Source organism: Coregonus clupeaformis, unplaced genomic scaffold (genome assembly GCF_020615455.1).
Source record: "Coregonus clupeaformis isolate EN_2021a unplaced genomic scaffold, ASM2061545v1 scaf0025, whole genome shotgun sequence".
NCBI lineage: Eukaryota > Metazoa > Chordata > Actinopteri > Salmoniformes > Salmonidae > Coregonus > Coregonus clupeaformis.
Genome location: NW_025533480.1, coordinates 572,030 through 590,795, shown reverse-complemented (window position 1 = coordinate 590,795; position 18,766 = coordinate 572,030). Strand labels below are relative to the sequence as shown.

Sequence of the window (18,766 nt, the reverse complement as noted above, 5' to 3'; positions counted from 1 at the left end):
ATTACGATGTGGGTAACCGGGAGCTTCTCGCGGTGAAACTTGCCTTGGAGGAGTGGCGCCACTGGTTGGAGGGGGCGGAGCAGCCGTTTATTGTCTGGACTGACCACAAGAATCTTGCTTACGTGCAATCGGCTAGACGTCTCAACTCCCGTCAGGCCAGGTGGTCGTTGTTTTTCGGACGATTCAATTTTTTCCCTGACGTTCCGACCTGGATCTAAGAACGGCAAGGCGGACGCCTTGTCTCGGATGTTCTCCAAGACGGAGGAGAGTGGGTCCAAGACCGAGACAATTCTCCCCCGGAACTGCGTCGTGGGAGCTGTTAGGTGGAAGATTGAGGAGGAGGTGATGGCGGCTCTTCGGACGCAGCCCGGTCCCGGTAACGGTCCACCCGGTCGGTTGTTTGTGCCTGAGTCGGGTTCGTCCTGCGGTCTCAAATGGTCCCACGCCAGCAAGATGGCTTGTCACCCTGGCGTGGCTCGGACGATGGCGTTTCTTCGCAGACGTTTTTGGTGGCCTGCCATGGCCGAGGATACTCGGGGTTATGTTGCTGCCTGTCCAGTGTGTGCGCAGAATAAGAGTACCAATCGGCCCAGCTCTGGACTACTTCACCCCCTTCCTATTCCCCGGCGACCATGGTCGCATCTGGCCCTGGACTTTGTCACTGGGTTGCCCGCTTCTGAGGGGAACACGGGCGTTCTGACTATCGTGGACAGATTCAGCAAGTTCGCCCACTTTGTGCCAATTGTCAAGCTTCCCTCTGCCTCGGAGACGTCCGAGATCCTGGTTAGGGAGGTTTTCAGGGTCCACGGGTTGCCCAGTGATATCGTTTCCGACCGTGGCCCTCAGTTTACCTCTGCTGTCTGGAAGTCCTTCTGTTTGGCCATTGGAGCTACAGTCAGTCTCACATCTGGTTTTCACCCCCAATCTAATGGTCAGGCGGAGAGAGCCAACCAGAAGATGGAATCCACGCTCGCTGCCTGGCCTCTTCCAACCCCACCTCCTGGGTCTCTCAGTTGCCTTGGGTTGAGTATGCCCACAATACTCTCCCTACATCTGCCACTGGGATGTCTCCCTTCCAGTGCCTGTATGGCTACCAACCTCCCCTTGTTCCCTTCTCAGGAGAAGGAGCTCTCAGTGCCTTCTGTTCAGGCCCATATTCGTGCTGCCACCGGACCTGGCATCGGGCCAGAAAGGCACTCCTTAGAGTTTCGGACCGGTATCAGCTCCAGGCGAATCGTCGCCGGATCCCCGCTCCCACCTACACCATCGGAGATAGGGTCTGGTTGGCCACACGGGATCTTCCTTTACGGACTGAGTCTAGGAAGTTGTTACCGAGTTCATTGGTCCGTTTGTGGTGGAGAAGGTGATCAATCCGGTGGCAGTTCGACTCAAACTCCCGAGGACGCTCAGAGTCCATCCCACCTTTCATGTCTCCTGCCTCAAGCCTGTTCTCCTCAGTCCTCTGTTGCCTCCTCCGCCTCCTCCTCCTCCTCCTCGGATGATCGGAGGTGGTCCTGCCTACACGGTGCGACGCATCATGGATTCCAGACGGCGGGGCCGGGGTTTCCAGTATCTCGTGGACTGGGAGGGGTATGGTCCTGAAGAGAGGAGTTGGATTCCGCGGCGACAGATCCTAGATGCTGACCTCATCCGTGACTTCTACCGCCTCCATCCTGGCGCTCCGGGAGTCCGCCCGGTGGCGTTCGGCCGGAGGGGGTACTGTAACGATCCCGGCAGTCTGAGTCGGGTCCTGTCTGTGGACTAGTTTTTCTGCTCGGGATCTCCAGTTTCCCGAGGGTTCTGGAACGCTCCGGGAAGCTCTCTTGATTTCCGCACCTGCATCCCATCAGCAATCTGCACACCTGGTCCTGATCATCACCCTTCTTAGGCTCTGGCCTAACATCCATTCCCCTGCCGGATCGTTAGCCATGAACAGTAGGTTTATCAGAGTATCAGTCTTAGAGCGTCTAGCGTTAGTTTTGTTGTTTTGCACCTTGTTGGTTTGTTGTTTACTTACCTCCGTTTTGTTCCATCTGCAGTCACTCGTCCGGAACCTTCATCCAACCTCTGCCTGGTGGTCGGCGGCTGCCGAGCCATGATTGGATCAACCACTGCACCCCCAACAACTAATCAACGCCGCCCGCTCTGTTCCCTGGATTATTCAGCATCACTCTTGAATTTGTAAATAAACACTCACCTTCGTTTCAACTTACCTTGTCCTGGTCTGCTTCTGGGTTCTGGCTTTGTAACTCGTGACACTGACCTCAATCCTATAGAAAATTTGTGGGCAGAACTGAAAAATCGTGTGCGAGCAAGGTGGACTACAAACCTGACTCAGTTACACTAGCTCTGTCAGGAGGAATGGGCCAAAATTCACCCAACTTATTGTGGAAGGCTACCCGAAACGTTTGACCCAAGTTTTTAAAGGCAATGCTACCAAATACTAATTTAGTGTATGTAAACTTCTGACCCTCTGGGAATGTGATGAAAGAAATAAAAGCTGAAATAAATATTTCTCTCTACTATTATTCTGACATTTCACATTCGTAAAATAAAGTGGTGATCCTAACTGACCTAAGACAGGGAATGTTTACTAGGATTAAATGTCAGTAATTGTGAAAAACTGAGTTTAAATGTATTTGGTTAAGGTGTATGTAAACTTCCGACTTCAACTGTATATAGGGCAGCAGTCTCTAGGGTGCATTTTACATTTTTGGTCATTTAGCGGACGCTCTTATCCAGAGCGACTTACAGTTAGTGAGTGCATACATATTTTATTTTTTATTTTTTTCACACTGGCCCTCCGTGGGAATCGAACCCACAACCCTGGCGTCGCAAACACCATGCTCTACCAACTGAGCTACATCCCTGCCGGCCATTCCCTCCCCTACCCTGGACGACGCTGGGCCAATTGTGCGCCGCCCCATGGGTCTCCCGGTTGCGGCCGGCTACGACAGAGCCTGGATTCGAACCAGGATCTCTTAGACCACCGCGCCACTCGAGAGACAAGAGTAGAGTACCAGGTAGTAGCCAGCTAGTAACAGTGACTAAGGTTCAGGGCAGGGTACTGGGCGGAAGCCGGCTAGTGGTGACTGTATAACAGTCTGATGGCCTGGAGATAAAAGCTGTTTTTCAGTCTCTCGGTCCCAGCTTTGATGCACCTGTACTGTCTCGATGGTGAACAGGCCGTGGCTCGGGTGGCTGAGGTCCTTGATGATCTTCTTGGCCTTCCTGTGTCACTGGGTGCTGTAGATATCATGCAGTGCAGGCAGTGTGCCCCCAGTGATGCGTTGGGCTGACCGCACCACCCTCTAGAGAGCCCTGCGGTTGCGGACAGTGCAATTGCCGCTGATGCGCCTTCTTCACCACACTGTCTGTGTAAATGGACCATTTCAGGTTGTCAGTGATGTGCACGCCGAGGAACATTAAGCTTTTCACCCTCTCCACTGTGGCGCTGTTGCGCCTTCTTAAACCCTCTCCACTGCGGCCTCCTTCATGTTGTTGATGTTGAGGGAGAGGTTATTTTCCTGGCACCACTCCGCCAGGGCCCTCACCTCCTCCCTGTAGGCCAGGGATCATCAACTAGATTTAACCGCAAGCCTATTTTTTCTTGAGCGGATGGTTGGGGGGACCGAACATAATTACAAACATTTTGTAGACTGAAAATTGACCACAAGAAGCCCAAACAGATATATTGTAATCATTTCAAACCTTGCTTACATTTGTATACCATCACGTGTCTCTCTATTATGCGTGGGAATACTTGGAAACATGTTTCTTAAATTAAAATCACTTGGAGCTGATTTCCTGGTGTTTTTACAGTCTATTCAACAAAAAAAAAAATGTTTGCTCACAAAACTTGGGGGAATAAAACCACCCGCGGACCAAATTCGGCCGCCAGTTGGGGAACCCTGCTGTAGACTGTCTCCTCATTGTTGGTAATCAGGCCTACCACTGTTGTGTTGTCAGCAAACTTGATGATTGTGTTGGAGACGTTTGTGGCCACACAGTCATGGGTGAACAGAGTGTACAGGAGGGGGCTGACCACCCACCCTTGTTGGGCCCCCCGTGTTGAGAATCAGCATGGTGGAAGTCTTGTTGCCTACATTCACCACCTGGGGTCGGCCCGTCAGGAAGTCCAGGACCCAGTTGCACAGGGCGGGGTTAGGACCCAGGGCCCCGAGCTTAGTGATGACCTTGGAGGGCACTATGGTGTTGAAGGCTGAGCTGTAGTCGATTAACAGTATTCTTACATAGGTATTCCTCTTGTCCAGATGGGATAGGACAGTGTGCAGTGTGAGGAGGCAGTACGCAAATTGTAGTGGATCTAGGGTGTCGGGTAAGGTGGAGGTGATATGATCCTTAACTAGCCACTCAAAGCACTTCATGATGACAGAAGTGAGTGCTACGGGGCAATAGTCATTTAGTTAAGTTACCTTTGCTTTCTTGGGTCCAGGAACAATGGTGAACATCTTGAAGCAAGTGGGAACAACAGACTGGGATAGAGAGAGATTGAATATATCCGTAAACACTCCAGCCAGCTGGTCTGTACATGCTCTGAGGACGCGGCTTGGGATGCCGTCTGGACCGGAAGCCTTGCGAGGGTTAACATGCTTAAATGTCTTACTCACGTCGGCCAAGGAGAATGTGAGCCTTCTTTGTGACTATAAGATCCTGTTGCCCAGCACCATATAATAAGAACAACAGTCCTAGAGGTCTCATATGGGGCCAAACCAACATCCAACTCCCAGCTTCCTACTCTGCATAGGAGAAAGAGAATGAGACTTGAGATCTGGATTGCTATAGGAATATTGAAGTGTTTCATTCAGATGAATAGTAGCACAGTCGTAGGCCCTTATTATTGGTAAATGATGGAAGGGCCCTACTGATCTCCCAGCTGTTATAGTAGGCCCCTAGACAATATCCTGTCTTTACTTCTCCATCATGCAATTATACTGATTGGCTCTATTTTCATTTAGATCACAACTTAGTGTAGTTGCATTAGGCACTAAATTGGCAATTTGTCATTGTGAGCTCACAAAAATAAAAGTTTTGCCTTCTGTTTAGCCTTCTGAATATGCACGTTTCGCTTTTATCACTGGCCAGTCAGTAGCCCTTTCATATCACCATTCAGAGAGTATGTTCAACAATCTGTTTTTTGCCCCTCCCGCTGCGCCTGTGTGAGTAGTGGGCGGCGCGCATACCCAATCCCATACCCAGCCAGTGTTGTACGTGAGAGAGTGGAGCCACTCCGTTTCCTCCAAGCAGAGATCGAAAGACAGGGAGGTAAGAGAGGCAGGAGCACCGGAGCGCCGACATCGTCGGTATGAAGCGAGCGTAGCATCTTAGCGCCCGCGCCAGAATTTCAGATTTTTTTGCAACAATTATTGTTTTTGCTTTTAAAATTCAGTTTTGGTGCTGAATCGGAGACTATGGAAGTGACTGTATCCAGAGTGCTGATTTCCATTGCGCAGCTCCTGGTTTTCTGCCATATAGGTAAGGAAGAAGAATATTGATAGATTTTGATAAGTGCAATGATTTATGTGTGATACGCATTATCAGCGGTTTTTACTGGAGTGTGCACAGCGCATGTCTGTAACTGGCTACTGTAGACTCTATATTTGATGTTATAGTGCATTCACTCAACGATGCCATATTTGACACTGGCAAACAAATAAAGACAGGGACCATGGTGAATTTAAAAGGTACATGCCAAATGCCACTCCACCTGACAGGTCTCAGGTCTGTGTATTTGGATAAATTACACTGTTGATTCTAAGGTAGGCCCTATATGATTTTTTATCATGAAGAGACTTTTCACATTTGGAGAACTTCTTCATTTTGATAGAAGCATTTCACTTGATATTTCAAGCGGATTTATTTGTAGGCTGTTAACAGTGTTTCTGATTTGGACATGCCATTGAGAGAGCCTTTAACTTGATGTTGAAAGCCTAAGTATTGATCCTTTATAAGGTTGTCTTGTCTTTCTGCTGTTTCCCTGGTGAAGCCATTGAAACATGACATGAACACTGACAATAGGGTTGGTTTCATGGATGTTTTTCTGGTCAAAGAATAGATGGAAAAGAAAGAGCAAGTGCTTTTGAGAGATTTGAGATCTGCCATCTGCATTTTCCGTTTCTTCTAATCCCTTGGCTGATCTAAGAGATGAACAGTTTTTCTGGGAGGTTTTATGGGAATTGGGAATTATTGGGAAAATTCTTTGGAGGGAAATGAAGGAGGGCGCACATCTCTAAGCCATCTGTTCCTCAATATGCCAGGCCACCATACAGAAGTAGGCTACCCACGCACACACACACACACACACACACACCGCACACACACACACACACACACACACACACACACACACACACACACACACACACACACACACATACACACACTGCATACGGCACTCATACTGTGTCTCGCAAATAGACACATCCATCTGCATGCAATATTATCACCAATTTGACTGTTTGGATACAATCAACACATTCCCACCATGCCATATGTTTTTTTTTTAAACTGTAGACTACATTATGGTAATTAGCCTAGATATGAACAGTGCAGAACAGTACATTAGGAACTCATTGTAAAGTAACTTCAGCTGTGGTGTGTGCCAGTGCCTCAGCTGGCAGAGCTGGCAGAGGGGGAGTGCATGAATACGGTTAGGATCAAGTTTTGGGCACGGTTAGTGGGCATGGCTAGGGTTAGGGTCATGTTTTCAGGGTTCAGTTTTCAATTCAGTTGGCCCTCCTGTAGCTCAGTTGGTAGAGCATGGCGCTTGCAACGCCAGGGTTGTGGGTTCGATTCCCACGGGGGGCCAGTATGAAAAATGTATGCACTCACTAACTGTATGTCGCTCTGGATAAGAGCGTCTGCTAAATGACTAAAATGTAAATGTTCAGAAAGTGGAAAAATCCTCATAGGAAACAATGGACGATTGACTGAATTGAAAACAGATCTGACTCCAACCCTAAATGAGCTGGTTGTAACACCATCGATGGGCAGGGCAAGAGTGTTGTTCTACCTCAAAAAGCACAAGAAAGAGAATTTTAACAACCACCATGTCAGATTGTTCTGAAATTGTTTCTGTAGTTAGAAACAGATAAGATTAGCATTCCTGCTACATTATTTTGTTGAAATATAATTTGATCTCTGAGAAATTAAGCTAATTGATTGCATACAAATTGGCCATTTAAATGTATAGGATTCATATAATATTCAATAAATATAGTACCTAACATCTGATTTGGACCCAACTTTTTTCGAACAATGAGTTAGACATGAGTAATCCAAAGAACTTGTCAAAAGCTACCCACAGACCACTCACACCCCACGCCAATCACACCCCAACAACAAATATATACTATCAGTTCTCTATGTCTGACAAGTAGTATGGAGCTGCGGCTCAGAGAATTGTTTCTTCATCCTATTTAATGTATTCCCAGTGAATTTGGTGATGTTTTTTTCCACCTGTTTAGAAAAATTAGTCATCGAAGTTGTTAGGTTTATGTCCCATCCTACATCCTGGTATTACCATGTTCTGACCACTAGATGGTGCTGTTCCTGCTTTTAGGCGATTTTGTTATTTTCAGATTACAAAATGACAATTACAAAATTACATATTGGTTTCCTTACCCTGTAAGCAGTCTATTGAGAAGGTACAGTATGACAGCAACCATGCTTTGGTTTTGTTGTCCACTGTTTCAAATGCTGAATTTGTAGCATTTGTGGCACAAATTCAATGGAAGTCAATGGTATCTATATTAGCAAATCATGCTAAAGTAACTAAAAATGTATTTTGTAGCTCAACGATGTTACTTCTAGATGATTTGGATATGAAGCGCGAAAATGCTAATATAGATACCATTGACTTGCATTGGATTTGTGCCACAAATGCTAAAAAGTTTGCATTTGAAACATCACCATCTAGTGGTCAGAACCTGGTAATATCAGGATGTATGATGAGACATAAACCTAACAACTTCAATGACTAATTTCTCTGAACAGGAAAAAAAATAAACATCACCAAATTCACTGAGAATACATTACATAGGATGAAGAAACAGTACTCCAAACCGCATACTACTTGTCAGACATAGAGAACGGATACTGTATACTCATTGGAGAGGGATTGGCGTGGGGTGTGGGGGTCTGTGGGTGGCTTTTGACAATTTCTTTGAATGTCTCATGTCTTACTCAATGTTTGAAAAAGGTTTGGTCTAAATCGAATATTAGGTACTATATGTATTGAATATTATATGAATCCTATAAATGAAAATGGCCAATTTGGGTGCACTCAATTAGCTTAATTTCTCAGAGATCAAATAATATTTCAACAAAATGATGTTGAAGGAATGCTCATCTTTTCGGTTTCTAGCTACAGAAACGATATCAGAACAATCTGACATGGTGGGTGTCATGGCTTGCTGAAATTACATGGAATGACCCTAGAGTGTTATTGAATGAATGTGAAGAATTGATCTTCCACACTGTTCTCTCCATGGGTGTGATTGGGATGTATGAAGTAACAGCACGCTATCGTGCACTCTTAGAAAAAAAGGTGCTATCTAGAACCTACAAGGGTTATCTGGCTGTCCCCATATGAGAACCCTTTGAAGAACCCTTTTTGGTTTCAGGTAGAACCCTTTTGGTTCCAAGTAGAACCCTTTCCACAGAGGGTTCTACATGGAACCCAAAAGGTTTCTACCTGCAACCAAAAATACTTCTACCTAGAACCAAAAATAGTTTTCCTATAGGGCTGGGAATTGCCAGGGACCTCACAATACGATATTATCACGATACTTACGGGCCGATACGATATGTATCACGATATATCACAATTCTATGAATTGCGATTTGATACTGTGATTTTATTGCGATTCAATGTTGCAAACATATTGCTACTGAGGTGCAAGAGAGAGCCATAATAAAAACGAGTTTTGATCAGTTATGGATATAATAGAGATGAAAACATGTTGGCTCACCATTTAAAAAGAAAATTGAGGCCAAGCTATAGAAGAAGAAATACCGATGTTTTGGTGCTGGTACAGCCTGCTAGCGCTAGCTAATGTTAACTACCTAGCAACAAATAAATAAGTCATAGAATCAATATAATATAGTCAAAGATAATATCACGATACTCTACTGTAAAAAGTTTTTCCCCCTATCCCTATTCTCCTATGGGAACAGCTGAAGAACCCTTTTGGAATATAATACAATCGAGTATCTCTTGGCACACATTAACAGATGGTTGATGCTCTCTTTTATGAGCTGTAGCAGCAGCAACCTGTGTGAGACTGTAAGAGTTGAAGTGTAACTACTCTATGTGGATGTGGTGATGGTGGGTGAGCCTGGGTGAGCCTGCTGAGTACTTTTATGGGATCCAGCATCATTAATTAGGGTAGATTACTCTGCTCTAACCCCACAGCTGTCACAAGCCGGGCTAGAAACTCCGGTCTCAGATGTGGAGAGCTGGGGGTACTACCCCTTAGCCACAGAGGAGGTGTTGTAGGACCCAAATGAAACACCCAAGGCAATACTCCAGGCAAGTAGATTTAATGTTCCAAAACAGGAGGCAAAACAAAACAACTCCACGAGGGGGAGAAAAAACAAACTAAAGATAACTTTGAACAACTACTAGGACAGACACGGTGGGACAAAGCAGGAGACACATAGTCAGGACGCAATAACCAAGTGAGAAACAAGGGGAAAACACACAGCTAAAATACACAAGGGGGAAACAAGGCACAGGTGACCTGGATCAAGCTAATTAGGACACATGAGGAAGAACTAAGGCAGAGGGGAACACAGATGACCTCTAGAGGCCCGGAGACAAACAGGAGGCAGGAAGCTGACACACACGAGGAAGAACTAAGGCAGAGGGGGAACACAGATGACCTCTAGAGGCCCGGAGACAAACAGGAGGCAGGAAGCTGACAGGACCCCCTCCTCTAGGAACGACTCCTGACGTTCCTTCCAGAACACCCTGGCCCCAGGGTGCGAAAATCTCGGATCAAACCTGGGTCCAGGATGTCCCTGGCTGGAACCCAGGAGCGCTCCTCCGGCCCGTAGCCCTCCCAGTCCACCAGATACTGCAGAGAGTTCTGGACCCTCCGGGGAGTCCAGTATCCGGCGGACTGTGTAGGCTGGCTGGCCGTCAATGATCCTGGGAGGTGGCGGGGGTCTGCGTGGGGGGGCAAAGGGAGAAGACAAGACAGGTTTAAGGAGTGAAACATGGAAAGTGGGGTTAACTCTAAGGGAGCGAGGGAGAACCAAACGATACGACACAGGGTTAACCTTTCTAGCAATGCGGAAAGGCCCGATGTATCTCTGGGAAAGCTTCCTGGATTCACCCGGAGGGGCAGGTTCTTAGTGGCCAACCAAACTCTCTGACCAGCTCGGAAACTAGGGCCGTCCAGCCGGTGGCGATTAGCCTGACTTTGGTATCTCTGGGAGGTCCGAAGGAGGGCACGCCTGGCCTTCTTCCAGGTCCGCCTACAGCGTTGGACAAAGTGCTGGGCCGAGGGAACACCAACTTGCGCCTCCTCCTCTGGAAACAATGGAGGGTTGTAACCGAACTGGCATTCGAAGGGGGACAATCCGGTGGCTGAGGACTGAGGGTGTTGTGGGGCATATTCAGCCCAAATGATATAGGTGGCCCAAGACGTGGGATTACTGGCCGCCATACACCGCAGGGGGTGGTCTCCAGATCCTGATTAATCCGCTTCGTTTGGCCATTAGACTCTGGATGGAACCCCGACGATAGGCTGGCTGTGGCCCCAACAAGCCTGCAGAAGGCCCCCCAAAACCGGGACGAGATTGGGGACCTCGGTCAGAGACCACGTCCAGGGGAATACCAAATATCCGGAAGACATAGTTCATGAGGAGCTCAGCAGTCTCCTTAGCCGAGGGCAGCTTGGGCAGGGGAATAAACCGGCAGCCTTAGAGAACCGGTCTACCACCACTAGGATGACGGTGTTGCCCTGGGATAGAGGAAGTCCCGTAACAAAGTCCAGAGAAAGGTGTGACCATGGCCTTCGAGGAACAGGTAAGGGATGGAGCAGTCCCTGGGGTCGCTGGCGTGTCGACTTTCCCTGGTTGCACACAGGGCAGGCCTCAACATAGACCTGCACGTCCTTCTTGATGGACGGCCACCAAAACCGCCGTCGGAGGAACTCCAGTGTGCGAGCACTGCCTGGATGGCATGTCAAGGGCGACTCATGACCCCACTGCAAGACGCGGCCCCGAACAGAGAGAGGAACGAGCAGGCGACCGGCAGGACCACCGCCTGGATCGGGCTCCTGGACAAGAGCTTCTCGCACTCCTCTTTCTAGTTCCCACTGAAGAGGTGCGACGATCCTAGACCTCGGAATAATCGATGCCAAGGGCTTCTCTTGTAACTCGGGAGAATAGACTCGAGACAGAGCATCCGGCTTGACGTTCTTGGTGCCAGGTCGGTAAGTCAGGAGGAACTGGAATCGATTAAAGAAAAGGGACCATCGTGCTTGCCGAGGGTTCATCCGCTTTAGCCTGTTGGAGATATTCCAGGTTCTTGTGGTCTGTGAGAACCTGGAAAGGGTGCTGAGCCCCCTCAAGCCAATGGCGCCACTCTTCCAATGCCAGTTTTACCGCAAGCAACTCTAGATCCCCCCACGTGGTAGTTGCGCTCGGCCTCAGACAGGCGAGCGAGACATGAAGGCACAAGGGTGTAATCTCCCCATCCGCACCCCTCTGTGACAGGACGGCTCCCACCCCCACCTCTGAGGCGTCCACCTCCACCATGAAAGGTCTCTCTGGGTCAGGGGTCACCAGAATCGGAGCAGACGTGAAGCGCGCTTGAGATCCTCGAAGGCCCCTGCTGCTTCCGGGACCCCAGTGAATCTTGGTCCCTCCTCCCTTGGTAAGCGTCGTCAAGGGGGCTACCACCGAGCTGAAATTCTTAATGAACTTCCGATAGAAGTTAGAAAAGCCAATGAACCGTTGAACCTCCTTGACCGTGGCAGGTGTGGGCCAATCGTGGACCGCCTTGACCTTCTTGGGATCCATCTCTAGGTGCCCGGGAGTGACAATAAACCCGAGAAACTGAGTCTGAGAAACATGAAATTCACACTTCTCAGGCTTAACGTAGAGGTGATTGTCAAGGGAGCCTCTGGAGAACCCTGCTAACATGCCCCTCATGCTCCTTCAGTGACCTCGAGAAGATGAGGATATCGTCCAGGTACACGAAGCACGAACAGATTAAGCATATCCCGGAGAACATCATTAATCAGGGCTTGGAATACTGCGGGGGCATTGGTGAGCCCGAACGGCATCACCCGATATTCATAGTGCCCCGTGGCGTGTTGAAACGCCGTCTTCCATTCGTCTCCTTGCCGGATCCGCACGAGATGGTAAGCATTGCGGAGATCCAGCTTAGTAAAAATGGAAGCCCCTTGAAGCAGCTCAAAAGCAGTGGCCATGAGAGGAAGGGGGTATCGATTCGAACCGTGATCTTGTTGAGTCCCCGTAATCAATACAAGGCCTAAGACCCCCGTCTTTCTTTTCAACAAAAGAAGCCCGCCCCAGCCGGGGAAGTAGAGGCATAGATGAGGCCGGCTGCCAAGGACTCCTTAATGTAGGTGTCCATAGCTGCGTGCTCGGGGAGGACAAGGAAAAGATCCGACCTCTAGGAGGGCAGCACCCAGGGGAGTAGATCAATGGCACAGTCATACGTGCGATGAGGCGGTAAGGAAGTAGCCCGGGCCTTGCTGAACACTGCCTTGAACCGATGGTAAACACTGGGGACTCGGGAGACGTCAACAGACTCTTGAAACTGGGTACTAGGGGCTGAGGGACTCTGTAGCATGCAGGTGAGTTGGCAGGCGGGACCCCAGCTTAGAATGGTGCCCGTAGGCCAGTCGATCTGGGGATTATGTCTGCATAGCCAAGGGGTGACCCAGGATAATAGGATACTCGGGAGAGTCAATGAGATAGAAGGTCTCCTCCTGCTGGTGTTGAGAGATGGTAAGTCGCAGGGACTGAGTCGCCTCGGTAACCTTTCCTGGTTCCAGAGGTCTGCCATCTAAGGCTGTAACTGCCTGGGGTTGAGGAAGTAGTTGGGTAGGGATCTTAAGTTCCTTAGCCAAGGTTACATCCAGGAAATCACCTGCGGCACCGGAATCGATCATAGCCTGGACCCGATGCTGGTGGCCCCCCCAGGACAGAGTGGCTGGAATAGCCAGGACAGTCTGTCACAAGCCGGGCTAGAAACTCCGGTCTCAGATGTGGAGAGCTGGGGGTACTACCCCTTAGCCACAGAGGAGGTGTTGTAGGACCCAAATGAAACACCCAAGGCAATACTCCAGGCAAGTAGATTTAATGTTCCAAAACAGGAGGCAAAACAAAACAACTCCACGAGGGGAGAAAAACAAACTAAAGATAACTTTGAACAACTTACTAGGACAGACACGGTGGGACAAAGCAGGAGACACATAGTCAGGACGCAATAACCAAGTGAGAAACAAGGGGAAAACACACAGCTAAAATACACAAGGGGAAACAAGGCACAGGTGACCTGGATCAAGCTAATTAGGACACATGAGGAAGAACTAAGGCAGAGGGGAACACAGATGACCTCTAGAGGCCCGGAGACAAACAGGAGGCAGGAAGCTGACACACACGAGGAAGAACTAAGGCAGAGGGGAACACAGATGACCTCTAGAGGCCCGGAGACAAACAGGAGGCAGGAAGCTGACAACAGCGTATAGTTAATTGGTATTTGGCAGCATGTCCACTGCAGTTTCCTTTGAACCTTGACAGAATGTACATGGAATAAAGCAAACAAAGCCCTAGACCAGAGCACTAGATAATGAAACATAATGAAATGCCAGAAGGATTCCTACAAATAGAATAGGAGGCTTCTACTGAATAGACACCTTCTGCTAGTGTTGCGGACTGTCACGATCGTTGAGAGATGGGTCAGACCAAGGTGCAGCATGGTATGCGAACATGTTTATTAAATAATAAACACAAAACAAACCAACGTGATGTGAAGTCCAAGCCTATACACAATACAAGCCTAACACAGGAACAAGATCCCACAACTAAGGTAGGCAAACAGGCTACTTAAGTATGATCCCCAATCAGAGACAACGAGCGACAGCTGTCTCTGATTGGGAATCACACCCGGCCAAACATAGAAATACAATACCTAGATCAGAAACAGAATTTCCAGCATAGATTCTCACGCCCTGACCAAACCAACTAAAAACAACCGGCCTCTCAAGGCCAGGGCGTGACACGGACGCAAATGTGTCTGGGTCAAACCAGTAACCAATTCAACTGCAACCTGGGTTAGGATCAATTACATTCAATCATGCTTATGAATAATTACTGCTTATAAAAACGTTATTGACTGTGTAAATGATACCATTTATAATCTGAGCAATTTGCCTTAGTAAAGCAACGTGACCTCTTTAGAACTGTGATAGAAGCAGATGATACACCTGATGCTATAGAACCAAAAGGGCTTCTTCCAATGAAAGGTGCCATTTAGAACCCAGAACCCTTTTAGAACTCTTTTTTTCTAACTCTATAAATCATTTTCCTTATCAAAGCAACATCACCTAAAGAGACCTGTGATACAAGCAGATGATGCATAACAGAGAAGCTATCTATTAGCCATCAGGTTTGACTGATTTACCCCTGGGTGCTTATGATGTCCTGTGATCTACAATATCTGGTCATTAGTCCCACATGTAGTTATGTCATCCTAATGCTACTTAATGAGGAGAGAGAGAGAGTCCCCTCTCCCTCTGGACAATCAAATTATCGATGTCTCTAACGTTTGTCTCTTTCCATCAAATTAGAAATGTTTGCTATTTCGGTCATTGCTTTTAAATGTTAAATGAGTTTAGACTAGAGTTAAATGTCAAAGGATCACAGATATGGTTTGCCTCCTCTTCTTATTTTAATGTCTACAGTTTGGATTAGAGGAGAGAGACAGATTAATGTATGTCTGGTTTATCTGCTGTTAGTAGCTATCTGTTTAGCCTTGTGTATCTGTCTCCAGAGACGGGAGTGTGAGTGGGTGTGTGGGTGTTCATGGCAACAAACACAGGCAGGATCTCACTTCTCGTACCATGTTTCTGTAAGCAGGCCTTTCTTCTGTGAAAGAATCCATTGAGAACATTACATCCCCAAGTGTTCATGCTGAGTCTCTCGTCTCTCTTCATGTTCACTCTCTCTTCTGCTTTTTTGTCATTATGATTCACCGGTACAGGGTGTTTTATCAGACTATGAATCTAATAGATGATGTCAAAATCACTAAGGTTACACATCCGAAAGACAGAAATCTGAAACAGTAGCCATGGTAACATGTAATATGGTAAATTACTAGAACAAAAGGATCTGAGGGAACTGATTGCTCCCCAGACAGCGTGATTATGTTCAGTCTAATGTATGGATGGGAATTAGAGTTAGCTACGCAGTACGCACTAGGCACACATATCTCAAGTTAAGATCCAGCCCTGTAAGAAGAACAGAAGAGTTAGAGCTGATTTGGAACATATGATTTGTCCACATCATTGGCATCGCATCTGTCTCCCCTCCATGTATCTCTCAAACACGGACGCAAGGACGCACATATGCACACACACAAACACACACAGAGAAACACACACACACCACTGTTGAGAGCTGGTCTGTGTAGTGTTCCATAGCGCTCCATGTGTAAGATGAGATTAGAACTGTAGAACCGGACGGACCTTTACACTGCAGCTCAGAACAGAGCCGCTCTGTACCTCTGTCCCAGCACAACAAAGATTTTCTAAAGCCTTCTTATTATCATTGGCTTTATGGCTTATCTTACCACGAAGAGAAGTTAGACTCCTATTTGGATATAAGCGCTCATTTTGATTACAACTTCTTTTGATGTATCTGAAACAGCAGTATTATTGAATTATTGCCTATGCTTTATTTAAACCCTTTATTTTCTATATTTTCAGTAAATGTATTTTATCAGCATGACATTCCTAGTCAACTGTAATTTAATTTATTAATAAGCATACTTAGCCTATACCACTAATCCACTTATTGACTCTCTAAGGAATGTAGTCACAGTTATTAGAGCTAGCTCCGTCCCAGTCATGACTTTGATTGCAGCATACTTGGTCTTACTGCGAGTTGAAGTTCCCTACACAGCAAATTCTCCAGCATTAAATCAACACTGACTGTGTTAAATTTAACACTGGGCCAGTGTCTATACAGGTCCACACTTTTGAGTGTTAAGTTAACACTGTGCTTAGTGCTGACGCTGTTACATGTTGTCAGTATTAGGGAATGAACACTTTGTGTTATGCAATAACACCTCAGATAGTATTTTTAACACTAGGAAGTGTATATAGTCTTTATTGCCAAAACTCTTAATTAAGCATATCCAAAGACTCCAGAACTGGCAGCAGACATGCTCAAACATTAGTTAACATAACCATAGACCACTTAAACTGATGCAACACTTCCACTCACCAGTGGCCAACAATAACTAATTGAAAGCCACGCCCCCACTAAGCCACAATTCCAGTATAATTTCCCAGTGTGCCTTGCCTTTTCGAGTGAATTGTAGACTTACCACCCATGACTGTATTTGTTAGTGACAGAGACATGGTTGTTGAATTAGTTCATTTTCAGTCTTGTGGACTTCACCAAGTGAGTTTGTACTATAGGCAATGTTATCATTAAAATTAAACTGTTAATGACAACACTTCACATATATTATAAGGTTTAACTCTGATAGCCAAGTTTTACTGTAACAAAGTGTTTTTAGGAACCCTCAGGTATACAGGGCACATCAGGCCTGCAAGTCACATTATGTTGGCTTGCGAAGTGATGTATGATTTCTATTGGAATTCAGCCAGAGTTAGGACATCCAACAGTTGGAATTTTTATTCACCTGCAACCTGCATTCAAAATAACTGTTAGGAATATTGATAAAGGAGACTACCTAAACCATTTAAACTGGAACAACCATTTCAGTAATGGGGGCAATACATCTATCTAACTAATTGGATTAGTTTAGAAAAATGTATGTTATTTATCTTTGTGTAGCACAAATATGAAAAACAATCCTAATAAATGTAGCTGCAGTAGAGCATGCTGGGAAATATGATAATGAGGGGCGTGGTTTTGATGGGAACGTTTTACTCTCCTCAGAGTAAAACTGACACAATCACACTCTCACACTCAACACTGGTTATAAACACCAACACTGGGGTTCGTTTACACTAATAAGTGTTAATTTAGCACTTACAAAGTTAATTTAACACCTGAATCAACACTAGAAATGTTACACTGAAAAATCAACACTAGGTAACACTGGCCAATTTAGCATTACTATGCCATATGGTTCTCAGTATACCCTGTTATAGCCCAAGAGAAATCAATAATGGAAACAATTAATGAATCATGTCTATAGCACCATGCCAGTACCAGTCCATGGATTACTACCCTATTATTCACCGTACCCATAATGTTAACATGCATGTGACACTCTGGCTCTATGGACTTTTATTTTGAGCCAGGGTTGTTATTTTTCTGTTGGGTGTATTTCTATGTTTGCTTTTCTGTTGGGTTGGTCTCTATGTTTGGTCATTGACTCCCAATCGGAGGTAACGAGTGTCAGCTGTCGGCTCGTTATCTCTGATTGGGAGCCATATTTAAACTGTTGTGTTTCACTGTGTGTTTGTGGGTTTTTGTTCCTGGTTCAGTCGTGTACTGTTGGACTTCACGTTTCGTCAGTGTTTATTGTTTTGGTTAGTGTACTTTATTCTTAATAAAGTCATGTTCACTCAACGCGCTGCGCTTTGGTCTGCTCCTTTCGACGATCGTGACAATGCACAGCAAAATCAATGGTGTACATTTAACTCTTAAAGTGTTCAAAGGAACTCGATTGTGGTGTTTGCAGAACTCAACTGTAGAGTAATATGCAACACCTACAGTGTAAAACATAACACTTGATTTAGAGTAAACTGGGCTCACTTTGCTTAGTGATAATGCTGTTACGCTTTCTCAGTGTAAGAAATGAACAGCTGTAGTGTTACAGGCCACATCAGCCCTGCAAGTCACATTATGCTGGCTTGCAAAGTGATGTGTAATTTCTATTCGAATCCAGACATAGTTAGGATATCAAACTGTTGGAATTTTTATTCACCAGCAACCTGCATTCAGAATGACTGTCAAGATTAGGAAACAAAATAGAACTATTGTAAAATTGACTGTGTCCATAAAATGCATATAGTATGTATAAGCTGGAAGTAGAGGCCTAAGCGTTGTTGTTCACTAGTTTACTCCAATTAGGGGAGGGGTGGTGGGGTTGGAAAGTAATAAGGAAAATATACATTTTTTTAAAGGATATGTACAGTGGGGAGAACAAGTATTTGATACACTGCCGATTTTGCAGGTTTTCCTACTTACAAAGCATGTAGAGGTCTGTAATTTTTATCATAGGTACACTTCAACTGTGAGAGACGGAATCTAAAACAAAAATCCAGAAAATCACATTGTATGATTTTTAAGTAATTAATTTGCATTTTATTGCATGACATATGTATTTGATCACCTACCAACCAGTAATAATTCCGGCTCTCACAGACCTGTTAGTTTTTCTTTAAGAAGCCCTCCTGTTCTCCACTCATTACCTGTATAACTGCACCTGTTTGAACTCGTTACCTGTATAAAAGACACCTGTCCACACACTCAATCAAACAGACTCCAACCTCTCCAC

The 18,766-nt window shown here is 46.1% G+C and overlaps 1 protein-coding gene across 3 annotated transcripts in view; it reads left to right on the top strand.

Moving 5' to 3' along the window:
• Nucleotides 1-5,238: 5,238 nt before the first annotated feature.
• The window catches only part of LOC121543666 (receptor-type tyrosine-protein phosphatase zeta), a 56,120-nt gene continuing 42,592 nt past the window's right edge, over nt 5,239-18,766 (top strand). For all 3 annotated transcript variants that reach the window (XM_041853712.2, XM_041853711.2, XM_041853713.1), the window contains exon 1: nt 5,239-5,496. In XM_041853712.2, coding sequence (XP_041709646.2) covers nt 5,433-5,496 — 64 coding nt within the window. In that variant the 5' untranslated portion in view covers nt 5,239-5,432. The remainder of the gene's footprint in view (nt 5,497-18,766) is intronic.